Below are 27,713 nucleotides of genomic sequence, written 5' to 3'. Positions count from 1 at the left end.
GTTTTGACAGTGGATGTATAGGAATCTCAGCACTGAACGCGGTAGCTTTACATTCCAAAGTAGATCCAGATTTGCCCTGCTGTAATGTTTGGTTTCCTTAGCTCTGGCATTCCCAGTTCCCTGGCTACACTGACACTGGAGTGCTGGTTATCTGCAGAGCCACACTGCTGATAACCAGCAGGGGCTCTTTTGTTTTGCATTGCTGTCATGTTTACAGTGTCACAGGAGCTTGTGCAGGCCGAACCCATCGTGTCACACTGACAAAGCAGGTTGCAGTTACAGAAGATGTCAGGGATTTGTGAGTTCACTGCACATCCAGGAAACCATGAGGCTGTCTTGATGATCAGCCAAAGCTGCACCTCGCTGCTCTTCCACAAGAGGAAGATAAAGACTTGTGCTGTTGCTCTCCAGAAGAACCCTCTGAGAAAGAGGGATTACTGGAGGCCTTGGCACTGAGGGCAACCCTTGCACATCTGATCTCCCAGGAAACATGAGGTCCCAAAAAGCAGACAGGAAGCTCTGACCAAAATAAAACACAGTGCAAGAAGTATTGGCAGAGCAGTAAAATGACAGCCAAGGCACCTGAGCTGTGCTGATCTGGCTGCCAAAGGAAGCCCCAGGGGCTGCTCTGCTCTGGAAACCACAGCCCCAGCATGGTGGGAGGCAGACATGACCCCCACTGCCCTGGTGGCTTGGTGCCTATCCTGGAGATGGAGTTATGGGATAGCACAGTTAAGCTGGCACCATAGCAGTTCTCCACATTTTTGGAGAGGATCCCACCGCCAAGTGTCCTCAAGGGAAGGAAAAACCTTATCCAAGATAAAACATTGTGTAAAATGTGGAGCCTGTAATATTTCTTATGGGGAATCAAAATTTTTAATGCTTTTTCTCCCCAAAAATGGAGGTTTTACTTGCTTTTAACAATCCTATTGAGTTTTGCTTATCAGTAGGTGCTGGCAATGATTTGTGCAGAGCTCCCTTGCTTTGAATGGCTTCTGTTTCAAAGAATGAGAGCTGGTAATTTGAGTGGGTGCTTCCCATCTCCAAGTCCTGCATCCAGTATATCCCTGAGCACCCGCCTTCAAGGGCACCAGGCCTGGCAGTCTGTCAAGAGCACTTCTGAAAATGACTCCAGTGAGTTAAACAGACCATATGGGCAGATGCAATGGTATTCTCCAAAAGGGGAAACCTTACTCCTGTAAGGCTGCTGGTTTGGGAATCTATGTGAAGAAATCTGGTTTTTTACTGTATCAGGCTGTATTTATCTGGACTTTTTTTTTTCATAACTTTTTGACTAATTAGGAAAAAGAAATCCATAAAAATCCACATAATTTTATTCTGAGCCTAATGCAGTTGGTGAGGACTGGACACACTGCAGTCCTGGCACACAGCCCCCTGTGCATTACTCAGCAGGGTATGGAGCCAGGAGGAGTCACTGGGGGAGCCAGGCCTTGCACTCCTGGCTTCTGCCCATAACTGAATAAGAAAGATGCCCACATCATCTGGGGCTCCTCAAGCCTTCAAGGCTCTCAAATCAGTTCAGTTTATCACTCCATTTACAGCAAACTTTCTGGAAAGGATGTAGTTTGGATCTGGTGGAAATCAACCCAAAAGGGCAGTATGTAAGGGATTAATTCAAAGTCCAGATTCTATTATTCTGGTATTACTAGAAATGAAGTTGTGTTACTTCTCTTAACAGAGTTAAAAGTTAGGTGCAGGAAAAATACCCAGAAACATTAAGTTCTGATTTTTTTTTTCCACTTTCATTTCTGTAATATAAAACTGACTTGCTATCTTGTCTGCTATGTATCCTGCAGCCAAACTAATCCTGTCTGTGCCCTAGATTTTTATTAGTCTTGCTTGCTTAATACAGAAAGATTTGGTTTCTAGGACTCCTTTTAATTCAATTTACTACTACACTGCTTTTTGTATTGAATATGATTTTTCTGTAGTGTTCTTTAAGGATTCTTGACCTTTTCTAACCCGGGACATATTTATAGTAACCTGATCTAGTTTTATTAATCATTAGTGATCTTCCCAGCAGGGTACATTCCTTTGTCTTCTTTCTAATATGATTCATGATACATCCCAATTTAAAGTGCCCATATGATTGAACTGCCATGCTGGGATTTATTGTACTAAATCAGACTCCAGTGGATGGAGATAAGAATTTTGTTTGTCAGTTTGCACAGCACTAGTCAGGTACCTGCTGTCAAAGTCCTTGCATTTTGGTAATAACACCTTAACATTGCTCATGTAAATACATTTTAATTTTCCTTTAGCCAATTCATCTGTTTTACTTCTTAAATATTCAGATTTCTTTTGAGACTAGTCAAGAAAAGGAGCCTAATAAATAAACAAGATCACAGAAATATATGTGGAGATGGGCATGAACATCAGGTTATTAGTGGTGTTTGTATGGGAATGCTCACCATGCATAAAATGGTGTGAGTACAGCAATCTGCTCTGTAAGTTTGACTCTGTGAACATATTAATATGATTGGAGGTGGTTAAATGCAGGCTTAAACAGATGAAAAAAATTTAAGTTTTAATAAATCCATCTTGTACATGCAATCCAGCCATAAATGATATGGCACAGATTGACCACAAAATTATTAAAAAATAGAGATGTCTTTGTAGACACATAGGAGTTAACAGAGGATTCTGCACTGTCATGTCTACATGTACTTGTAGACATACAAGATACTGGTAGCCCATGAGTTGTAGCCCCTAAGCTTGAGTTAAAAACTGAATGAGTTCATTATAATCCCACTCCCCTCCCCTAAAAATCCCCTTAAAAAAAAAAAAAAGTAGTATGAGGAATCAATCTAATCTGCTTTACTAAATGAACATGTGAAAGTGCTTATCTGGGATAAACCTGGGTACTATACATATTTTTCTCTCTTTTTCCTTTAACAGAATGAAAATGCCCTTGTGAAAATAAAGGAGTTAGGAGTCGAGCTTGAAAAGATCAGGGAGGAAGTTGGTAAGTAGTACAAGAAAAGTAACAACAAAGTGATTTTCTCACTTTACATGAAAGCAGTTCTTTTGATTCCCTGTGACCTGATCCTGGGGAACCTCCATGGTGAAATGTTTTCTGAAGCCCAGTGGCAAAGGGTTTTTGTGATTTTGCAGGGAACCTTGATTTTACCTCTTTGCTGTGCAGATGAGTTCATCACCACATACACTTGTGCATCATCTTTGCTATACAAATTGCTCTCCATAAATCCATAGCTTCTGTCCTCAAACACCAGTACTGCTGAGAAGAAAGCACAGTGTGATGAGAAGTGGGAGCTTGGGACCACTGCAGTGCACAGTGACTGGGAATGCATCACCAGCTTATGAACATTGCTGTGTTTTGCAGTTCAGCCACAAACCAAAGGACACCAAGCTCAGAATTTGCTTGTTAATATTTCTAAGGTCTCTTGCTGGTTGAAAGACAGAAAGAGCAATGCATCCCATTTGGTCTGTATGTCTGCATGCCCCTCTTTTCCTTCTTAGTTTCTGATCTAGACAGAAGAGAGAGTGTGAAGATACTGCCACTCCTGAGAGAGAAGGTGGACTTTTGCTCTGGCTTCATCCAACAGGCTGAGTTCTTCTGGGCTTAAATCTTTCCAGAATGAGTGTGATGGTGGGTTCATCTACCTCAGGGCAAAAGGAGAGCAGGACCACTGCATCAGGGGACACCCTGAGTACCAGCAGGTGTTGGAACCACTGATGACTGGAGCTATGAATAGGGGGGAACCTCTCAGCTTTCCCTGCATGTGGGAAAACAGTTCCTAGGTCACCTATTGAGCAGAGATTGTGTCAAGTGGCCAGAGCATGACATGGCCAGAAAAGGGAGGCTCAGACCAAACCCTTGTGGGATAGGCAGAACTGCAGATACTCCCTGTGCTTTGCCTTCACCTTGCCCATGACAGCCCACTTCAGAAAAGCTGAGCACAGCTCTTTTCAGATGCCCAACATCTTGAGCTCCCTGCTTTGCCCCTCTGAAATTCTTTAGCTGATTGTCATTTCATAGAGAAATGTCCCCATGGCCAGTGTATACTGCAGCAATAGCAAAACAGGTTTCCAATTATTCCCTGTTGCCTGCCTTCCTCCATCCTCTGCATCTCTACAGCTCTTACAGAAGAATTGTTGCCACTGGTGCTTTCTTCAGGCAGGGCACATCTGAAGTTCTCAGTTCAATAGCCACTTCTCATTTGAGAGCCGTACCTCAATCTAGCAGGTTGGGTTTGCTCATTTTCCTGAGTGCTTTTTTAAGTGGTGGTGACATGGGAAAGAAAGAGAGGTTCAGTGGTGGAGATAAAGAGCTCTGCTTCCATTTACACCATGTTTGTACAGCTGAAGTGAGCACAAATCCCTGGTGGTTTTGCTGGAGAAGAGAACTTTGCCAGGGGTAAAACTGGTGTCAGTTTGGGGGTCCCAGAGCAGCATGCTCAGTAACAGGAGATCCCTGCTCTGCCTGCCCTTGCCACTGCCCTTGCACATGCAGCAACAGACACTTCCTCTGCCTGGTGGCATGTGTGGGGACAGCTTTGGTAAGAACAACAGACATCCCAGAAAAGCAGCCTGAGCTGCGCTGCTTCAGAATGGAGATAAGCTGGAGTTGTGTATGAGCTTTCTTCCTCAGAAAGGGAAAAGATGGTGAGAGAGAGTCCTTTCCTCAGTGGTCCTGTGGGCATGTGTAATGGAGAGGAGTCATTACAGGCCACCTCTTCCTCCCATCACTCTGGGAGACATGGAGATGCTGAGCAGAGGCTGTTTGTGAGTGACACGGGTGGCTGGTCACCTGCTTGGTGGAGGAAATCCTCTCTGTGCAACCCTGAGATGCAACATGGCCAGTTAGAACCACTCCCACCAGGGATAAACAAAAAGATGAACATGTGCAGGTATTGCACTTCAGGAGAATGTGAAATAATTCATCAGCAATAAAAGATCCTAGTATATATCCCTACATATGGAAGGTAAATAACTATGCTTTTTAGTATAAGTCAAAAATTGCTGCACAGTCTGTTTCCCTTTGGTATAAAATTACAAAACTTAATTTTGTGAAACAACCAATGTTTTAAAACTGTGGACAAGGTGAAATGGTAAATGCCATGTACATGAGAGCATTTCCCATCAGTGCAGCTCTTGGCAGTCTCTAAAGCAATCCAAACTGAGGCTATTACTGCAGACATGAGGGTGCTCCTGGACACAGGCATCCCACCTGTGCTATAGGAGGATTATTTTGGTCTCACTTTCAGATGGATCAGTGTGTTGTACAATATTGTACATTATTTATGCAAATGAAGGATGAAACAGTCCTTTATTTGACAACAGCAATCTTGGGTGATTCTATGAATAAATTCAGGGAAAATCAGAGCATGTTATTTTGACTACAACCAAGCTGTAGTTCTGACTTTCTTCCATCACTTTAAAAAGTAGTTTTTCATTAATTTAAAAATAACCTGTCCAGTTAAACATCATGGGTGTTGGTCAGAAATTCCTGATTTCTCGTGTGTAAATTCACCATGTCAGACTCGCTGATGCAAATGCCTGAATGAATCAGTAAAACACGGCTGGACTAGCCAGGTTTGGTACAGGCAGAGAGTCCAACACTTAGTTGTTTAGCTGTAATTCAGAGTTATAATTTGGGTGCTGAATGTGCTTGGTTTTCATAGTGTGCAGTCTTTAACTTCAACAGAAACTGCAGGATTCTGCTATGCAAAGCAATGAAACTGCAACAGAGAACCCACTGTTTGGAAAAATAAGAATATATGTTTAAGGAAAATTCTTGTGGTAAATAAAACCATTGCTGAAGCAATAGCAGCAATGGACCATGTGTAAAAATAGCTTAGGGAAACCTGCATCCTCCTGGAGCCAGGCAAAATACTGAGGTCAGACAACACTGCCCACTTTTACCCCCAGCACTCCTGTGAAAGTATCACACCGCATCTGAAACCAGCGTGGGTGAAATAGGAAAGTGATTCTCCCTTCCCAGTCCTGGGGAGGAACCTTGGCCTCTATAAACACTGAGGGACTTGTTATTTAAAGCAATAAGGTTTGCTCATGTATTTTGCTAGAAATAGCAAGGCTAGGAAAACATGACAAGCAATCGTTCTACACTCAAGAGACCGATCTTTATAAATTATAAATATAAGCACTTTTCAGCTGCAACACTGAGTCTCTTTCAATAAAGAGGTTTTGAATACCAGCTGTTTCCCTTCAAACTAGTGGAAATTAAATGTCAAAATTACCTGCTTCTTCACTGTCAGACCAATGACATGAAGCGTGTTGAGAGGAGGTATGGAGATGCATTAAAAACCTAGGTGAAGGAAAGGCAATGAGATGTCAAGTTTACAGTTTGTATTATCTGTGTTCTCAAGCATTTCAAAGCCAAAGCCTTTGTGCCATCTCCTCCTGGATATCCTTCCCAGTCAGAGGACACTAAACCTGAGTGTGGTGGCTGTGATTTGTCTGTGATTTTGGGGCTGAGGCTCAGGAAGAAGAGCCCATTTCCCATGTCAGAAGGAAACAGTCCCTCTGTAAGGCCACAAGGCACCAGCCCCCAGTTCCCACAGAAGCTGCACTCCTGAATGCAAAGTGCCAGGGCTGGGGAGGCTGCACTGTGGCTCTGACTGTGTGTGGTGTGGGAAGGAAGGTCAGTCCAATGGTGATATCTACCCTTCCCTCACCCTCCCAGCCCAGCCTGAAGTGGGTTTTGCTCATCTGTTGTGCACTCAGTGCTCAGGGAGTAGGGAAGCTGCAGTAGCTGGTCTCATTTAACCCAGCACACTGCCATCCCAGGAAATGCCACCTTGTGTCAGAGTCATTTCCAGCCTGTGAGCAGCAATGCAGATACCTACAGAAAAGGAAAAAGAAAACCAGGGTGTAACTCTTCAAAACAGACCAGTAATAGCTGTGCTCTGCTTGTCTTTTTCCATGTCAGTGATACATTCATATAACTTTTCAGAGTAATTTTTTCTTTTTTCTACAAGGGTAGCTCACTTTAACAGTATCCCTGTCTTGATGCCTGAAAGATAAATTCAGAGTTTTCCAGCAGCATTAGCAGGTCATCTGTTCAGGCATCTGATATGGGGTCCCTGCTGGAGATGACCCAGCTGTTTCACCAGGACCACACAGCTGGCTCCAGCAGGACAGGCCTTCCCACACTGGTTCCTGCTGCAGCTGCAGACCCTTGGGCTCCATGGGTGCTGCCTTCTGCTGTGGCTGTCCCAGGAGAGCTGGGCACAAAGGTCCATCTCCCTGCTAAGAAGGGAGGGTCCATCCCTCCCTCAACACCTCAGTCCTCAGCCTCGTTTGTCTTAGTCTGACACTTATGGTAGGGATCACTCCTTCTCATTAGAGGTGTTTCATATTCTGTATAGGGCAAATTGCCTCATTTTCTGCCTCCAGTAGCATTGTTGGGTGTATGGGGAACACGCCATGCAAGCTCACTTTCCCTCTTTCCCTCTTCCCTCCATTTTGCACCTGCATCAGGGTCTGATTTGTGAATAGTCTTGTATTTCAGGTTACAGGATGTGTTTCAGATGGACTTTCTTTTGGTTAGAGCACGTTTCATTTCCCAGCCCTCCCTGTGTGCTGGATAATCTCATTAGAGAGGCTGGAGAGAGATGGGGTTTATTACATCTCCTATTTAAAGCTTGAGTAAGTTTGAATTCTACGGAAGGCAGAGCTGCAAGCACAACTCCTCCTGCTCTGGGATCACTTTACATGCCAAAGATAATAAAAAAGCAAAAAGCAAGAGAGAGGGTTTAGAGCCCTAATCCAGACTGCCAGGAGTCTGGATTCCAGCTAATGTACCATTCCTGTCTGGATATAAGGCAAGTGGGCAAGCTTTCTGTGTGCTGCCAATGAGGTGCTGAACTCACTGGTTCACTCTCTTTCAATCAGGAGCACACAACTTGACAGGGACAGAGTCCCCCCACAGTGCTCCAGAAAATTCCAGAATCAGAACAAGAGCCCAACAGTATTGTATTTGCAGGGCACCCCAACAAATGTAGGAATGATGCATCTGATTCCATGTTCTCAGAAGGCCAATTTATTACTTTATTATACTATATTATATTAAAGAATACTATACTATACTATATTAAAGAATACAGAAAGAATACTTAGTGAATGCTAAAAAGATAATAATGAAAACTCCTGACTCTTTTCAGAGTCCTGACACAGCTTGGCCCCCATTGGCCAATGAGTCCAAACATCTCACACCAGAATCCAATGAAACAATCCCCTATGGGTAAATAATCTCCAAACACATTCCAGATGAGCACAACACAGGAGAAGAAAATGAGATAAGAATTGTTTTCCTTTTCTCTGAGGCCTCTCTCGCTGCCTTTCAGCTTCCCAGGAGAAAAACCTTGGGCGAAGGGATTTTTTCAGAGAATGTGAATGGCACACAGCAGTGTTTCTCTGTCTGGACATACTGAGCAAATCTGGATATTGGTGTCCAGTAAGTGTGGAAGCAGAGCTCTAAATAGGGTGAAAAATAGCCATGTGGGGAAGGGAACAGTTAGCTTGGGTGTCCAAACTACCTTGGAATGGATGCACCTAACATAAGCTGTGGGGACAGCACTGGTAACTTGGACAAATTGTTGCTATCCTGGGGAAAATGAGCACAGTCTGACACTGTAGTAGAAAGAGGTAGGAAGATACAGATAGTGAACAATTATGTTGTCATAGGATAAATATGGGTTTGAAGAATTCAGCAGGGAGACAGCTGCTCCCAGTCCTCTGACTTACAGTGCCATTCTTGTCTGTGCATGGCATGTGCATCTTGAAAGGCAAGGGAAGGATAAATATGTAATCAGTTTGTTCAAAAACCTGATCATCTTTCTAAATCAACTATGGGTCTAAATCAGAAAGAAGATCTAGCAGTGCCATTAGAAACCCATTTCTCCTTTAATATTCTGAATGTTATGGTCATGATAATTTTAATCACTCCTTACCTGTTAGATCTTTACAAGTGAGCAAGCTTGCTCTGTAAGTGTACTCTGGCTGATCTTCTCCATCTTGCATCAAGTCTTCAATATCTGGACTTTGCAACTGTTCTTTAGCAAAGCAAATGGCTGAGGACACAGTGTTTGTAACAGTGCTTTCCTGGGACCTGGGGGACAATAAAAGTGAAGAACCAAATGGGGAAATGGACTGATTTTCCTTGACTTGATAGAACTGTTGGAAAATATTGGTGTGAATTCTGAGACATAGTCACTGGGTTAGTTCACCGGAGTAAGAATTTCACACTTTCTGATACCAAGCCTTCAGTATCAGCCTTTCATTGTGCTCTCTGATGCCATGAAGCACACAAGATGGTGGTTTAAATACAGAAATATTTTAAGCAAGTGTGGATTAATGGATTTGAATGGTCCTTGCTGGAGCTGGAGACAGGTTTATGGGATGAGCAGCTTCAAACAGCTCAAAAATGGGATGTATGAGATACAAATCCTTCTGGTCAAGCAGTTGGTCATATCACTTGTGTAACAGAGTAGAGAGAGGCACCGAGCACATTGCCCTACCAACAGGTCCAATGCCACTGCTTGCTCCTGGGCAGTGTGAGGACTGTGTGGTGTTGTCTCCACAGAGCTCAACACGGCGCGATGGAAGGAGCTGCAAAGCGAGAAGGAGGAGCTGGAGAGGCGCTTCCAGGAGGAGGGGCAGCAGCTCCGCAGGCAGCAGCAGCAGGAGATGCAGGCCTTGGAGCAGCGGCTGCAGCAGGAGTACCAAGCCAAGAAGGAGAGCCTGCAGGAGCAGCACAGGCTGCAGCTGGAACAAGCCAAATTGCAGCATCAGGATCAGGTCAGTCTCCACCTGTTGCCTTTGAAGAGTAGTCCATTCTAGTACTGATGGGGTTCAGGTAATGAAATACATTGAACACTCCAACATGAAAACACTGGTAATGAGTTATGGGTGGAAAAATGTCATCCTGAATATCTTTACTGCTCTTTCTCCCTATTAGTTCTACTGTTTTTTTCCATACACTAGTCTATTACATTGCCATGTCCTGTCTTCACATGCTTGCTGATCTTTTACAATAAAAATATTAAGATTAGCTCTGCTGCCCACACATACCTGCTCCTCAACCCACCTATTTTAGTCAATTTATGACTAAAACCAAGAGTTATAAGAATCTGTTCCACACAGGTAAGGCCAGCAGAGCCAGCCCATTGTTATTTGCCAGTTAAAGGGCAACACAGTGAAGTGATAGCAACCATGCAACACATGCTGCCTAAACATCAAGCACATGCCGCACTCCAGATCCCCTGATTGCTGCCCCACCACTCAGCCTAATCTCTGGGACTGTACATCCCAAGTGTTTCTCCTTGCTTTGCTTTCTGTGTGTAGGCAGGAGTGTTCTCACAAGCAGCTGCTTTTGTCTGGTTTTGTTAGAACAACCACTGTAACTCAATGCAACTGGGCTGTTTTGTCCTGAACAAACTACCTATTTCTGTTCATCAACTGATTTCTAAAGATATATTAGAAGGTGCTATCAAATAGGTCTTTATGTTCTAAATCAGATTTCTAAAAATATTTGTCTTAAATGGTTAGAACATAGGCTGAGCCATGTCTTTTGGTTCTCATTTCAGTTTATGCAAGTTGGTTTCCTTGCAATGCCCTTCAAAATTTCCGCTTTTCTTTCTGATATGAAGGAGGGGCCGTGTTTCCAAAAGCCTTGACAATTTTTTTCCTTTCACTGTGTCAGTGTGTCAGTCTGCCTGGTAGAAGATGTTGGCTCTAGCTGCAAAGGCTTACTTCTGCTGGATCACCTGACATCAGCATTTGTGAAGGAATTTGTTCATTTTTTGCTGAAATAGCTTATAGCTTAGCTCTGCTGCTCTTTGAAGTGTTTCTGTGAGCTCTCAGGACCACAAGAACAGATGTTGATTCTTCTCCTCTCAAGCTGATCAGTGCAAGAAAGCTGTTCAAAGTCATTGTAGGACTTGACTAGAAGTATGCTTATTTTTCTCATGTTTTCATCTGTTGTGACTCTATTCATCATCACAGAGGAGCAGTGGAAACACATCTTTCCCTCTGTGGGGCAAATAGTTCTTGGTTTGCTCCAGAGCTCTGTGTTCCCTGATTGCTGAAAATAACACAAACATTCCTCTCCATTGCTTTCAAAGTGTGGCTGTGACCCTAGTATCTCAGAGCTTTAGCCCACATTTTCAATTCACAGTTCAGTTAGCATGATGAGTTTTAGCAGGTTTTCCCTTTGAATTCCTACTCTGCTGCACACCCATCCTGTGCTGAGCACTCTTGGGTCAGTGGGGGCTGACACACCACGCTGGAAAACTGCTCACCAGTGTTTCTTGGCCAAGGAAATGGAGCTCTTACACTGCACATGAGAAAAGCCTTGTGCTTGAGCTGCCCATCTGCATGAGGGGGATTTGAATTTGCATTCTTGAAGGCAATAACAATAGCAAAATCCTTCTGACCATGGATCTGCGTGTATTTCTTTATCCATAAATCTAATTTGGAAGATACTTATCCCACATTCATGGTTTCCAGTCACAGCTTAACCTTCCATGCTGGGTTGCTTCAGTCACCACTTAGTTCACTATGAGATAGCTGTTATTTGTTTGAGACACAGTTCCTGTGTCAGGTTTTGGAGGTTCAGCTGTCTCTGAGGAGGTAGCAGAGCATGAGAGCCAAACTCCTCAGAAACTGATCTTGCGTGCCGGTGCATTCTCACATCTCCTTGCAGCTAAAGGCAGAATTGCAAAGTAAAGGCTGTGATCTGTCTTGCCAGTGTTTCTCACTTGAAGTGCTCAGCTCAAGCTGTTTTGCCCAGCAGCTTGCTGAACTTCTCCCACTAGAGCTCCTCTTGATTTTACTTTATTAAGCCTTAAAAATCCCACCTGAGGTACTTTCCACAGCCAGAAATAAACATGACTTGTGTTAAGTGAGGTGATCAAGCTTACAGAGTAAGTTATTAGCATCCAAGAGAGCTGCTTCCCAGTGCCAAGTTGACTATCTGCCATGGAAAACTGCAGACTGGACGTCACTCTGGAAGATTAAAGAGAGCAATTTGCAATGTGGATAGGAAACACACAGAAGGCAGAAAAATCCCTACAGATAATTTGGGACGTATTTAATTGGCTTTATAGATAAATAACTTGTCAAGGATGGTGGCAGCAAGAGGAGACCCCTTCACCTTCTGTGGGCATTGAGGATAATCATTCCTAGGAGATGCTGTTCAGCTGAGAAGCAATTAGAGTGCAAATAAAGGCTTCAGCAAGGGTGAGGTAAAGAACATGGCAATGCTCATGAGGCTGCAGCTTACAGACATCATATACAAGGATGCTGTGCTCTGGGAAAAGCAAGGTGACAGTCCTTACCCCATCAGTAGCCCTTTGAGTCATCTGCCCCCCACCTTTCTCAGCTCTGTCATGCAATGCATCATCAGCCTGAGTCCCCATTATTTTGCAAACAGTTTTTCACCACTGAGTTATCTCCCACATTATTATGAAAATGAGTTTGGATCATTTTAAATTCCATGCTAAATGCCCAGCTTTCATTCTAAGAGCATGTTTTCTCCAATATGGTTGGAAATTTGGCTTCTGGTGGGTTTACCTAATATATATATTTGACAACTAAAAGCAGTGAAATAACATTTATTCCAGTCAAGGCAAACTCAGATGAAGTAAACTTCTACCATTATTTACATAACTGTGAGCAAATAAAGCTGTTTAGAGTCAAGTCACTTAGCCATGAACAGAACTGATGTTTCACTGTAAATGTAAAATAGTTTGATCCTCTGCCTTGCCAGATATCACAGATAATATTGTGTTAAATGTAGGGAATACAATCACTGTGGTTACAAACCCCAGAAAATCGAATTGATGCATTGCATTCAGAAAGTGCTCTGGACCACTGACTCAGTCTTCATCAGGATTTCTTATTGTAGCTCCTTTAATGATTCATATCAAAAGACCATCATTGGGGATCTCACTTTGCCCTTAGCCAAGTCTAGTAACAAACAATGTATTGAAGGAGTCCCAAACCCAAAGGGTGCTCTGGAACACAGCCCTCTTCCAGCTGCACTCCTCACTCCAATTATGGCCATGGGCTGTGTGGTCATTGTTATAATTTAGATTAATGGAATGTCAAGACTTCTGAACATTTAATAAACAGCATCTCCACCTAAGGGCTTTTTGACCTTTTGCTTTCTTATGTACCTCTTCATCACCATTAAGTTGAAAGAACAAAAATGCCATCAGCAGTGACTACAAGCTACCACTCAGGGTATCAACATGGCAAAACTGGCTCAGGTGTTGCAAGTGTCACATTCAGTAGATCCCTTTGCTGTCTCCAGCTCACTGGAGCTCTCCAGCAGAGGCTTGTCAGCATGCCACAGCCTGTCTAACCATGTGTCCATGTCTGTGCTCACTGTTGCTGGAACAGGTGGAAGATCTCACAGCTGTACATGAAGCTGCAATGTCACAGCTGGAGAATAACCACATAGTGGCCATTACAGTACTGCAGGATGAGAATGACTGCAAGATTCAAGGTAAGCCAAAGACAACCCAACAGCTACACAGCTGTTCCAGAGCAGGAATTAATGCTGTAGTGACACTGTGCTTCTTCCTCCAGAGCAGATTACACAGAAAATTTGTGTTGGTCTAGTGCTTTCACATGGGGTGGACCACCAGTCTCATACTAGGGCAGAGGGAGAGATGTCTGTAGTCTACAGCATCTAACTTTGACCTGAAATTATCTGAGGGGGGTCTCTGGGTCAAAGATAAGGCTTTCTCTATGTGTTGCTGAGAATAGAATCCAAATTCCACATCACTTCTCACACAATGCTTTTTCAAGAGCCTAATCCTCAGATGCTCAGGAGGATAGAGCTCTTGGGATATCTCTGAATTTAGAGATATATACCCACAGGTGCTTCTAAAAACAAGACTCATTATTTCCAGTAGCAAACTTCTGGCCATGCTGAGCAGACTAAAGCCTTTTGAAGTGCAAATCTGCACCTCAGCTCTGTTACCTTTATTTTGTGGTAGAGTTTGGCCACAGGATTGTTGCTGCAGACAGAGCTCTTCCCTCCCTACCAGTTCAGTGTCTAAACATTTGCCTTTGTGCATGCTTTGGCTGACATTTAACAGTAATCTATACAATCTCCCTATTTTTCCCTATATTTTAAATATCTCTGGTAGGTTTTAGCACGTTTCCCAGACCAAGCCATATTACTTAGCCCTGCATTGTGTCAATTGGAGACACAGTCCAGAGCATAACATGAACTGAGAACAGTCTATTCTCCACTCTCATGGGCAGAGAAGGTATCTAGCATGGCATTTGTAAATTAATATACACAATTTTGAAAATAAATAAGCAAAAAGCTGATTATTACTTGAGGATAATCTTATCTCTCCAGTTTTTAGTATTTTCTGATGATAAAATTCAAAGTTGTGGTTCATCAAGGGTCTGGTGGCTGAAGTTTGTGCTCCCTGCTCCTGGTGCAGGTGTGAAATGCCCTCCTGTGCCTGGAAAAGGCACTACAGCCACTGGAGCGATGTGTCACACATTGCTGCTGTGACTGTGGCTGCTGAGCAGAAGCCATGGCCTTGGCAGGGAAAACACAAAAAATAGTGTCCATATACTAAAAACACTGCTGCTACTATTGCACTGAATCATGATTTTATGCCATTGCTTTAGAGATTAAACTTTATTTCACTTTGTTTATTACACTTTTGGTAATTAGTATGCCCAGGGTGAGTTATTCTAGCAGAAAAACCTTTAATCAAGTTTCTTGTCTTCTCTATCTCACTACTGGAATAAACCTCTTAGCTCATCTACCACAGCTTGGGGAGAAGCACTGCCATTTGTTTTTTGAACCTCAGGTGGTGGCCCTCCTCTCTATCCCCCCAAAGAAATTGCAACCCAAGCTTTTAAATGTATCCAATTTTAAATCCTTTGATCTAGGGATTCTCACTCTGAACTGGTAAATGGCCCACTGTCAGACTAACCCTTTTCAGATCAGAGCTCCTGGGAGCTGAGAATTCTGAGCAGTTCTGAAAAATCAGAATCTGGCCACATAGAAACAGAGGTATCTGCAAACAGTGAAAGATCAGGAAACTCTGATTTTCAGAACAATTTACCTAAAGTCACAGAACATATTGTTACCAGTTTCCTATTCCATGTCATAAAACTGCATCCCAAATTGCACTTGACTCGCAACATGTGTGCTCTCAGACCCTGGTTTGCTGGACTTCACTCAGTAATTCATGTCTGTGTAACCTCTCCAGAACTGCATACTGCTCACAAACTGGAAAAGGCACAACTGGAGGAGACTTTTGAGAAGCTGCGTCTGTCACTCCAGGTTAGCAGTTTCTTTGTTTCCCACCCTGTGCTGCTGCAGGGGAGCAGCCCTGGACACGCTGGCAGCACACCAGGCTCTTACCAGCTCTGGTACCTCCTGTGCTCTGCCTGTCCAAACTGGGATAGAGCAGCAAACCCTCAGCATTTTATCTCCCCCTGGGCTGGTTCACAATGGAGAGAAAACTTAAAGGGACTTAAAGGCATCTGGATAAAGAAAGAAATGTATTTTTGACCCTGCTGTCTGCTGGCAAATTTGAGCTCTTCCCTGCTTGATGGGGAGGACTCTGGCACCTGCAGTGGCTGTGAGCATCACCCTGTCTGCATGGTACCCCCCAGCTGGCACTCCCAGGGCTCAGAAACGGTGACATCTCCCAGCCTGGCCCTGTGCCTGGGTGTGTGCTTTAACTTCCTCCCTGCTGCCTGAATGTGGGAAAGCCGGTCCCACGCTGCAGACACACCTCCAGCCCCACCGGAGGGCAGTGCAGTCCCTGGTGTGGGCTGCCCAGGGCTGGCCCTGCTGTGCAGCCAGGCTGTGGATGGCCCGGTCAACCCTGCACATCGCAGTTCCCGCATCCCAGTGTTTAACACCAAGGTCAGAGTCGTGTAATCCCTCTAAAAACTCCGTGCTGTTCTCACTCCCTAGATGAAGAAATCACAAGGAGTGGAGGGCAGAACTGCGTCCCTGTGACACAAGCAAAGGTTGGAAATGTGTGAACAAGTAAAGATCCAGAGCAATTAATGCAAGCCCTGTTTGATTTCCCAGGCAGAGATGAACTGCAATTTTTAAACGCCCTGAACCAGCTCATATTGTTGCAGTGCTGCGACAGCTCGAGGCATGTCAGCAGTTTTGCAATAAGGGCTGATGTAATGTTCCAGACTAGAAATCACAACTGTGAAAGATAAAAATACCATCTTCACAGCAACTGCAGATTTTACAGGTGTTGTATAGGCAGAAATGCCTTTGATGGTAACAGAAATATGATTGCTTAAAATAACATGTTGTTCCCATGTATAGCTCTGAGATGAAATGATGATCATTTAAATTCCACACCACTAACTCATCATTGCTTGTCACCATGTTAGAAGCTTAGAAAGGGGAAGGAAACAGGTATCTCCTGCCTCATTTGTACTCTAAGGAGCACACAAATGCATGTGATATAAATGCCAGCTCTTCCAAGGAAGGACATGTCTGCTCTCATCCAGCACAAGGTGATGGGGTGATTTAGCATCAGCCACAGGTGTTACAGGGATTTTGTGATTCCCTGAAGCTTATCAAATACCACTTCTATGTTCAAGTGGCCTGACACAAAAAAATACCACCTTACAGGGATGTCTGAGCCTTATTTAGCTTCCCTGATAAACCACTGCCTGGTTTGGCAGTGCAGACTGAGCAGTATGAGTGTGAGTGGGCTGCTAACACAGCTGATGTGTTAATTGGTGTGTTTCCCCCCCAGGACCAGATAGACACCCTCACCTTCCAGAATCAATCTCTAAAGGCCAAAGCAGACCGGTTTGAAGAGGCTCTGAAGAAAAACACTGAGGAACAGCTGAAGGTAGATGACAACTCTAACTATACAGGCATCAAGATACATGTTTCTAAGTATTACACATCACCTGATTCAATGAAGAGCAATTGGATCCTCTTTCTAGGGGCAGGGGGCAGGTCCCAGCTGAGATCCCAAATATTGAGCTCTGAGGAAGAGTCACAAATCTTAGCCACAGGGGAAACAATATCAGGGGTCAAATGGGCAGCAGGGGACCAGGTCCAGGTAGTTTTCACACCACTGATTCTCCTAAACAACAGGGTTACATGGAAGAATCTCTGCCTTATGACTGAAGATGTATGTATGGCTGACATATCCAAATCCCTCATATATTTCCTAGATTGTGCGAGCTCCGTATCTACACTTAGAAAAAGACTTGAAGAGCTTAAAACATGTTCTGGAAATGAAGAACCTCCAGATTCACCAGCAGGAGAAGATGATTATGGAGCTAGAAAAACAGGTGAGTTGTCATTTTTCCTACAGGTGAGACATCACAGAGGTAATAAAGGAGAAGTTTGGTTACAGCAGATGAACTTAAGTGAGGTGAGTACCCACATGGGGTTGGGGCAAGACACAGTGAAAGAGGTTTACATCATCAGTCTGGATTGCTTCTTCACACAGTAACTGCTCAGCATGTTAGGTTACACAGTGGGGTGAGTGGTGGAGAAGAATGGGGGAAAGGGAAATTCGTGGTAGTCCAGGGTACACCAGCCTGCACCATATGCCCCTACAGGAATCAGGTGGCTTTTTAGGGCTGGAGAGGGCACATGGGGGAAGGTTGAGCCATGGTGTGTCTTGCTGCTGCTCCTGCAGGCATTTAGGGAGCCATATGTGGATTAGCAATACTCAGCAAGCAGTTCCTAGCAAGGCTTACTCTAGAAGAGGTCTCTCCAGCCCTCCAGTAATGCTTTTCTGCAGGCTATGCTGTTTTCTCCTCCTTTGCTTGTGGGATTCCCTAATGAAGAACTCCCCAGTTCACCATCAATTACATTTTTTGTGGGAAAGGAGATTCATTTTGTACAGCACAACCTGCAGTGACAGTAAAATACACTGTGGTGACAGGATGAGGCAATACCTCAGCTGGGAGCTGTGGCAGCTGGTTCAGCACAGCATTCAGCAAAATTTGTTTCCATTTACAGGGAAATTTGAGAACTCTGGTGATTATTTTGCTGAACAGATGCTTTAGTAAGTGGATGCAGAGAAAAGTGCCTCTTTGCAACTGAGGCTTATTATCTCTGCTCCTTCCAACGTGGAGCTCTTGGAGCTAAGCCAGGATTTGGAAACACTGGGGGGAAAAAAATCCCAAACAACAGCCTATATAATTCCTGGTCCTTTAGCTGCTTTTGCTCATTAACTGCATGTGAGTGCACAGCCCTGTTCCTGCCCTTTATCACAGTAAAACACTGGGCCTGCTGTGGCCCAAAGGCACAACTGCTTTCCATTTCAAGATACACCTTTGGAAGTGCCAGAGCACCTACAGGACTTCTCCAAATGCTCTGGAGCCTCACAAGGGAGCAAGAGGGCATTTCAAACACAGGGTCAGCCTTGGCTCCTTGGCAGCTGAAAGGGAGGCTGGAAATGCAGGTAGCATAGCTACTACTTGTGAAAACTATTGAAGAAGCAGAGAGGGAGCCCATGATGGTGATTCCTCTCTCAGAGCATTTCATAACAGGGACAGAAGCCATGTGCTGCTCTAACAAAATAAACTGGGACAGACCAGAATATCTGAGAATCAGGAGTATCCTTTAAAATTACCTGCACAGACCTAAAACTGATGTCTCCACCATTAAGTGTGAGTTATTGCTATCCCCAATGCACAATATTTTGGATCTTTATAAAAAGGTTGGGAAATTCAATAACCAAGCTCACACAGAGATAAGGTTACCCTGTGCTATCTTGTTTTCTTTCAAAATTGTTGAATTCAGCAAAATTTTCAGCTGGAAAACCAAGGACTGAGGTGATGAAGTATGTCAAATTTCAAAGTCTGGGGAGACAGGGTACCTGAGGCTGTGGAACATGCCTGTAAACATCTTACTAAAACATTGCTACTTATGTCCTCAAACTCTGCCTTTGAACTGTGCTGAATAAAAGCTACCTGTGCTTGGGATAGGATTAATTTCAATTAATTACATCTTAAAGTTAAATGTCTGGTTTAAGCCTGTCATTTAAGCTGACATTGTCAGCAGCAGTGAGGAGTCTTCAGAGGCCAGCCCACCTCATGAGAATGCAGCAGCACTCTAAGGCTGCTGCTGGGCATCCTCTGCCCTAGTGGGTGACTCTTTCCTCTCCATAACTGAGGAATCACAATCCTGGAGGCTGGATGTCAGACTGTAATGGCTGGAAGCTGTACATCATCCCATCTTGCACTCCTCCTTCATCACTAGGCTGACCACTCATACCGCAGTGCTGGGCAACTTTCCGTGCCGGGTGCTCCTCAAGTGCCACCAGCACTTTCTCCAACAACTGGGAGCGCTGGCTCATTGGGGGACAAAAGTTGTGGAGCACCACTGAGGAAAACATCCATTTGCACTGAACAAAACTAAGACCCTCCTCCTCCTCCTCCTCAGTTATAAGTAAGGGCTGGTTCAGCTCTGCCCCTGCTCAATGCCCTGCTGATGGCCCCAGGTACTTCACCAGTATGATTGGTGATGTGAGTCAGATCTCTAAGTCTCAACTGCAGTCCAGAAAACCACCTCCACCTATCCTCAAAATTTAGAAGTTGCTCCACAGATTAATATAGAACAAATTATCTTGGATCAGGTGTTGAGTGTTCTTCAGACTTAACAAACCTCCTTTTGCTGCAGGTTGAAAAAAATTTAAAACTGGAAGAAAAAATCACCATGCTGCAACAGCAGAATGAAGAACTCAGAGCCAGGATTGAGCAAAATACTGTTATAACAAGGTTTGTGCTGGTATTTGCAATCTGTCTGAGCTTGAAAGGAGGCCCCGGGTCTTAATTGTCCAAGGCTGACACTTATTTCAGAAGGGGAAAAACTTATTTCCCCCTGAAAATGTATTTGTGTTCTGCTCTGCTTATTAAAAATATATTTTTATATTGGGGTTTACTTCCTTTAACGTAAGGAAGGCCATGTATCTGTCTGTGTATTTCCATGATTTTGACATGCTGCTGAGAACAAGCTTGCCAGTGGTTCTGATCTCAGTATCAGTGCCCTGAGACCTGTTAGTCAGTGGGTAATGAGAATGCAAAATGGAAAAATCCTGAGAAAGACATCCTAAGGATGTCATTGTCACCCAGGCAGGATTAACTTTTGGCAGGTTTTTTCATCAGCACTGCCTTTTTGCAGCCTTGTCACAATGGGACAAGGGTGACAAGGCTCCTTGTTAGGTGACATTTGAAGAGCTGGGTAGGATAGTCCCTGTCCCAGAGAGTTTATATCATGGTGTAAGGCTGGAGCCAGGGAGAAGGGGTGCCAGAGGGAGAAACTAGAGCTGGTCTTGTCCCAGCACTGCAGCTACCTAGCTGTCATGGCATCCAGAAATGATGCCACTGGCCAAAATTTAAACTTTAGTCAATTTTTTTAAACTGTCAGTGTCTCATCTCTGATTTTAGTTTTTGTCTTTCTCATGCCTCATTTTTTAATGACTCAGCCTTTTGAAATTGTCTCCAGCATGCAGATATTCTATCATTCAGATTGGGGTGAGAATTATGTTTTCTCCCACCTGATTGTAAATACCTGTAGTCCACATCTCACTGTCTGAGGTGGGTGTCTACAGCATTTCTGTGCCGGGGGAGGAAAACTGGGTATTTTTAAGGTCTGGTTCACCAGACCAGTTTGAGATGCCTGCTTTTGGGCTGGATGAATTGTGGCCTGGAAGTGGCAGTGTCTCTCCACGCCTGACAGCAGCCAGGGTGTCTGGTTCAGCACTTGGCATCTCTGCATTGCAGCTCCCTGTCTCTGGCTGGGTGAACAGCACCCTCCCTCCACTCCCTGCTGCCATCCAGCTGCAGCACTTTGCTTGTTGCCTGCAACTGCATAGGTACTGCTTTCAAAAACACCTTTCAGGAGAAATTCTGAATTCGAAGTCAGCCTGGGAACTCAACTTCAAGGAGAATAATTTTCAACAAGTAACTCTTTGGGGACAGCTGTGGGGCAGCAACAGGGACAGCCAGGGCTTTAAAGTTGGAGTTATTAAAGCATGCATTTTCCCAGCTGCAGTAAGCACCCTGACTGCTGATTTCTGTTGTACTGGCACTGCCTGGGAAGCACAGCATGAATGAGCTCAGGGAGCTGCCCTGGATTAGAGCTGTTTCTGCGGTCTGGGTGCCCAAGCAGCTGTGGCAGCCCAGCAGCAGTGAGAGGAGGGAGAGGAAACAGCAAAGCCAGCCTCTGCAGCACCGTCAGGAGGGGGTCCCAGAGGCACTGGGGTGTGAGGGGTGCACCACAGAGATATTTCCAATTAAGGACAAGGGCAGGTACAAAGGGAAGGACAAGAGCCTTTCAGGTAGATCATGACCCAGTTTTGGATCCGAGAGCTCCACAGAGCCCCTGCTGGGACCTCCCAAAAACTTTAATAAATTATCTGATCTCTCAGCACTTCAGATCCTCCCTCCAAATCAACCAGCATTTTTTTGGTCCTTTGGACTGGGGTTGTCTGAAGAATGATAGTTTCCAACACCCAAGAGATCAAGGTGACTCTGCTAGCCACTGCTCACTTCACAGTTCAGAACTTTTGGGGACTGGGAGAAGAAAGAGATGTATTCTTGATTACCTGAGCTACATTTCTGAAAGAATTGAGGCTAAAAAAGGAAAAATTCTTTAAAAATGTCTTTTAAACAAAATCAGAAATGCCAACCCCACCCTCTCATAGACTTCTGGTGAGTGGACCAGCAGTCCCTGACATCTGCTACAGCCTTCAGGCTACACCCAGAAAAGCAGTTGTACATAATTTTTTGTATGCATCCAAAATCCACGCCCAGCTGCTGCTGAACACTGAAAACACCTAGGGGAAGATTGGGTTCCTCCCTGTTCATTCCTATAAAACCCTAAATTGCCAGTAAATCAGGTTAGGTGCCTGCCCAGAACTGCTGCAGGTTGATCCCATGAGGAGCTGGCTCGTGCCCAAGTGTAGTGGGGCTGCAGAAGCCTGGTGCTCCTGCATGCATCCTTTGGGACACAGGTGTTGTCAGCACATGCCCAAAACGCGTCTCGATCAGGTCCCACAGTCTACTTGCCCTACCCCATTTGTTTCAAAACCAGTCACCTGGCTGATGAGTGCAGACTCACTAAGGCTGTGGTGCCCATAGGAGATTTCCACGCCCCAGCTCCAGGAAAGCCATGAAGTTACTGGGCATCTGGGGAGATCACCTCCCTGGTCATTACTAGTGAAGCTTCTCTAGTGTTGCAGTCAGGAATAGAGGCTATTTTGGGATCAAGGAGGATGGAGCAGGAGAAGAACCCATTACCTCATGACCTTTTACAGAGTAGAGGGAAGTTTTGAAGCTGAGCTGTGTCCTGCATCAGGACATCAGCTGGAATTCAGAGCATGGAAAGGCCAGACTGCTTTTCCTTTGCATAACATAGCAGCGAGTTGAAAAAATCATAGATGCAACTGCTGCCAACCCTCTTTGTACTTTGATACTCCACAAGGCCAGGGAGAAAGGCTGGGGCTCATCCCACCACAGGTGCATCTGGAAGCAGAATCAGACACTAGGGGGAAGCTATGACTTGTAAGATGACTTTCTCACCCAGCAGTGAAGACATCTGGGGCCAGCTGTGCCACAGCTTTGGCAGCTCAGCCCTAGGGGCAGGGGTGGCTGCATGAATGCCACCATCTTTGCCCTGGAGTGCCTTACATGTTGTCCCGCTTCTCTCTCCAGGCAACTGTCAGAGGAGAATGCAAATCTTCAAGAATACGTTGAGAAAGAAGTGGAGGAGAAGAAGAAGCTCAGCAGGACTAACGAGGAGCTGCTCTGGAAGCTGCAGGAGGGAGATGCCGTGAGCCCCGTCAAACTCCCGCCCGCACCATCCACTCCTTTCTATCGCTGCTCATCAGGGAACTCCTCTCCAGCAAAAGTCAGAACCTTGAGGCGATGAACAGGCAGCTGTGTGCCGAAGGTTCCCTGCCTTTTATGCATCTCCAGTCTGCAAATTGTTACCATCCAAGGAAGTACTACCATCAACAGGCGCCCAGGGTTCATGGCTGCAAGCATGCTCAGTAGCTGCATAGCTTTACACTAGGCAGGGTACTCTTACAGTCCCCACACAGAAATTCTTGGTTCTCACATGAAGATTAGGGTAGCAAAAAAGATAGCCAAGAACTAGAACAGCAGAAAGTTAGGATAGCAAAAGGTTTAGTTTGGTGTGTGAACGTTTTAACTATGGTTAGAGCCAAAAGTTGGGAAATGCTCTATTAATGGTTCATCAGAATGAACTTTTGCTGCAGTATTTCAGGTTAGTTGCAAATGGTGTGAATATTTCTGTATATGTGTCTGTGTTTATATACATGTATGTATTGTATCTTTATACCTATATATAGACGCACACACATATATATGTAGTTGCAGATGTTCTGAATTACATTTTTTATATTATTGGATACTACTAAGTGCTGATATATTTTCATTACAGTCAGCAGTTTTCTAACTCGTGCCTAAGACTTGTATCTAAACAAAATGCATTTCTGTTTAGCCTCCCAGGAATATTTATACCCAACCTAGAAGAAAGTTACACAGAAGTAGAAGCGCCTTCCAAGTGACCACCAAGTGGTACTCTATGTAACATGAACACCAGCGAATTTGAAATTCTAAGACAGTACTGCCTTCGAAACCATCACCTTTGCATTGAACACCAGAAAAGATATGCATACCATCCACTGCTTTTTAACTCTTAGCATTGATATTCTAAGTGGAGATAGGCTAGAGATGAGAAAACTGAGAGTTTTAGCAAATTTGGTAGAGGTTACTGGTTAACATGGTTCAATTTTAGTGTCTTTATTTCAATCCTAGTCAGATCTTATCTTGTTTAACCTTGTCGTGGTTAGGATGCAATCAAAATCTCTGGCTGTAGATTTCTGTCCATTTTGTTTTATTTCAAGCCCCAGAAGCATGAAGGAAAAAATAAGTTGCTTATCTTTGCTGGAGGAGGTTTCCAATGGTAAGATGAGATACTGGACATCTGCTAGGGCTCTGGCTTCCTTCCACCTCAAATGCCAAATAGAGCATAGCCAACTTCATAGGTGCAGACGAAGTCAGAATTTTGTTCCTTCCACGTATCTGCATTATTTCACATTGCTACAGCTTACCCAGAGTTACAGAGCACTTTGAAGATTCATGGAAATGAGTGACTAAACTACCTTTAACTTTCCCATCTAGAAGCAAAAATGTTCACCCAGGTTTGGGGTGACTTCCCACCTGAGGGGATGGTGAGGCTGAGGAGTAGTTGGGGTCAGACTGTCTGCAGGGCCCTCATGGGCATGGCTAACAAGATAAAAATATCCCTGAGCATAACTGACAAAACAAAGAGATTGTAGGATGCTTTTCTACCCAGCTTAGGGCAAAGAGCCTGCATGCAGGCCTGCTATGTGCACTGGGGCCATAGTTAGCAGGGCGACAGTACCTGGAGGAAATCCCTGAGGTGCAGGATGGCTGCAGGGAGGGTGGCTTTCTCACCCGGGTGTGGGGTGGCACCAGCAGGCCCTGCACCCACAGGGGTGGCACTGCACAGCCTGCCATCCTGCCAGAGTGGGAGCTGTGCTTCAGCCTTCCTGGGAAATACTCAGGATTCACAGACTGCAGCTTAGATACAGCTTCAACCACCATCAAAGAACCTGTGGCCTGTTCCACAGTGTTGAAAAGAAAGATGATTTTTTTTTCTCCTTTTTAGAGAAATTTATTTTTGTAGCAGCTTTTGCATGGTACTGTGATACTGAGTAAATTGAGCATCTTATTAGAATAGATCATGCCATACCAGCTACTACTGTTGAAATGCATTGCTAGATTTTAGTGTGTCCAGCAAGTACAACCTGAAAGATAAATACCTAGCACATACATGCACACACAGCCCCTTCTTGCCAAGTATGACTTTAATCATTTTGATATTTGCTAACTGCACAGCTATTTGCAACACCTACAGCATTGTCATCTTTGATTCCACCAACAGAATTCTGAGACAGTGAGGTCACAGACTCAGAGGGTGATTTGGGTTAGAAGGGAACTTTATCTAGTCCAGCCCCCACTGCCATGGGCAGGGACACTTTCCACTAGACCAGGTTGCTCAGAGCTTCATCCAGCCTGGCCTAGAACACTTCTAGGAATGGGGTATCCACAACTTCTCTGGGCAACCTATTCCTACCACTCTCATTGTAAAAATTCTTTTTCTTATGTCCAATCTAAACCTATCCTCTTCCAGTTTAAAACTGTCCCTTCTATCACTACAGGCCCTGCTAAAAAGTCTCTCTCCATTTTTCTTATAGGCCCCCTTGAGGTTCTGGAAGGCTGCTAAAAGATCTCCCCTAAGTCTTCTCTTCTCCAGGCTGAACAACTCTAAGTGTCTCAGCCTATCTCCATAGAAGAGGTGCTCCAGCCTTTTAAGATCTTTGTGGCACTCCTCTTAGACCCACTCCAAGATGTCCATGTCCTTCTTATCCCCAGAGCTGGATGCAGCACTCCAGGCTGGGTCTCACAAGAGCAGAGTAGAGGGGCAGAATCCCCCCCTTGCCCTGCTGGCCACGCTGCTTTGGATGCAGCCCAGGATACCAGTGACTTTCTGGGCTTTGAGCACCAACTGTTCGTTCATGTCCAGCCTCTTATCCAGCAGTATTCCCAAGCCCTTCTCAGCAAGGCTGTTTCCAATCTCTTTATCCCGCAGCCTGTATTCATACCAAGGGTTGCCCTGGCCTAGGTGCAGGACCTTGCTCTTGGCCTCGCTGAACCTCGTGATGTTCACATGGCCCCACCTCTCAAGCCTATCCAATCCACCTGTATGGCATTCCCTCCTTCCAGTGTACCAACTGAACCACTCACCTTGGTGTCAATCCACAGACTTGCTGTGGATGCACCTGACCCCACTGTCTGAGTCATTTAAGCTATTACACAGTAATATCTTAAATATCGGCCCCAATACAGACCCCAGAGGGGCACCACTTCTCACTGATGGCCATTTGGACATTGAGCTGTTCCGGATGCAACCATCCAGCCAATTCCATAGCCAGCTTCTATCCATCAAAGTTTTATCTCCCCAGTTTAGGATGCTGTGTGGGACTATGTCGAAGGCCCAGCAGAGTCCAGGTAAATGACATCAGTTGCTCATCCCTCACTCACTGACACGGTCACACCATTGCAGAGGGCCATCAGATTAGTCAGAGTGGCTTGTTGGTAGTTGGTAGTTAGTTGGGATTCTCCTTTTTACCCTTTGTAAAAATGGTTGAGATGAAACAACTGGAGTTGTTATTGATGCTCCTAAAAACTTTAAATGCACTAAAGCATATCATTGGCCCAGGACAGGCTGGCTGAACCTGTTGTAATTTATTAATCTTTCCCCTTTATACCTTTATACCTTTAAGGTGCTTTCCTTATCACTTTGTTGGTTTAAAATAATATTCAAGAGATGCTTCCAGCAGTGAATTGGGAGTGGGGCTTTTATGGTGGGAAAACTGGGACCTAACCCAGCTCCATCATCATTTGTTATCATTGCCAATACCTTTCCCATCTAATTTTTGCCTCCCAATCCTGCCTCTCACTGGATTCTTCCTTGGCACACCCTCTGGGGTGTGCCAAATCACTAGCAAAACTGCAGGAAGTTCTGCCTAACCAGAGGGACCCAGCAACTGGTCCCTGTGGGGGGTGTGAAGAGTGGCTCCTTCTGGTGCAAGCCCAGAAAAAGACTTCTTTCTCCAGAAAAGGTTATTCCTTTTTTATACTTTTCCTCTGTCCTGTCTTTCTTTGCCTCTGCATGCTGAAGTAGGTGCAAAAGAAAAGCTCAGGTCACTTGGACAGTGGGAGGAAGGGAGCAGCCCCTGAATGGGGCAGCCATTCCCAGGGAATGAAGATCCCCAGGTGCAGGGCCAAGCTGGGGAGGGAAAGTGTTTGCTTCTGCAGAGCTGGAAACTTCCCAAATGCCATGGCCACTGTGGGGACTTTGCCATTTGGAAATAGGACAGCCTTTGGCAGCAGAGGGAATGTAGCCAGCACTAAGCAGAAAGAGTTTCATCATCTCGGTCTTTAAGGAAGCTGTTTGTTAATCTTTGCTCAATGCAGAAGGGTGTAGCAGCAATAAAACCAGCCCACAATTGCTCCCAGGGGTTCCAGAGATGGGCACTGGGAGCAGGTATCAGCCATGGGATGGCAGGAGAGCCAGCAGTGAGCAGGGCATGGAAAACTCATTTTTATTGTGGGAAGGTACCATTTGTCCCTACTGGGATTGCACCTCCAGTGACTGCTGGCACAGATGGGTTGACTCACTTGATGCACAGCAGCAAAGGCTTGTGGTGGTGGCAGGTGGGGGGAGGAAAGAAAAAACTATCAAGTGCAAAATCAGGTATTTTGTCTCTGCACTGATGGTGGTTGTGTCCCATGGACACTCAGAGGAGCCTCTGTACAGTTTCCCATGCAGCAGGAGTTCTGTGGTCCCGTTTATTATGTGGCTAATGATTACAGGAAGAGTTTGTATTATTTCAATTATGATGTACAGATAAGTGTAATATATTCCTGATAATAAATCCGTGTGCCAGTGCACCTGTGGGCTGACGGATACAAATCAGCATGTCCTGCCGTGTTTTCTGTGCACACAGGAACTGGGATGAATGGGAAACAAAGCAAAAGCCCATTAGAGGGTTACCCCATTAAGGTAAAGACAGAAGCTAGTCATTAGCTTCCTGGCAGCA

General features: G+C 44.8%; 1 protein-coding gene across 4 annotated transcripts in view; it reads left to right on the top strand.

Moving 5' to 3' along the window:
• Window positions 1-27,586, top strand: part of MTUS2 (microtubule associated scaffold protein 2) — a 263,855-nt gene extending 236,269 nt beyond the window's left edge. For all 4 annotated transcript variants that reach the window (XM_071433978.1, XM_071433977.1, XM_071433980.1 and 1 more), the window contains 8 exons: window positions 2,920-2,986; window positions 9,590-9,804; window positions 13,411-13,516; window positions 15,255-15,328; window positions 16,782-16,880; window positions 17,212-17,331; window positions 19,676-19,773; window positions 22,711-27,586. In XM_071433978.1, coding sequence (XP_071290079.1) covers window positions 2,920-2,986; window positions 9,590-9,804; window positions 13,411-13,516; window positions 15,255-15,328; window positions 16,782-16,880; window positions 17,212-17,331; window positions 19,676-19,773; window positions 22,711-22,927 — 996 coding nt within the window. In that variant the 3' untranslated portion in view covers window positions 22,928-27,586. The remainder of the gene's footprint in view (window positions 1-2,919; window positions 2,987-9,589; window positions 9,805-13,410; window positions 13,517-15,254; window positions 15,329-16,781; window positions 16,881-17,211; window positions 17,332-19,675; window positions 19,774-22,710) is intronic.
• The last annotated feature ends 127 nt before the right edge of the window (window positions 27,587-27,713 follow it).

Source organism: Agelaius tricolor, unplaced genomic scaffold (assembly GCF_023055355.1).
Source record: "Agelaius tricolor isolate 1412-34295 unplaced genomic scaffold, bAgeTri1.0.p SCAF_9, whole genome shotgun sequence".
Lineage (NCBI taxonomy): Eukaryota > Metazoa > Chordata > Aves > Passeriformes > Icteridae > Agelaius > Agelaius tricolor.
This window is presented reverse-complemented; position numbering and strand designations above follow the sequence as displayed.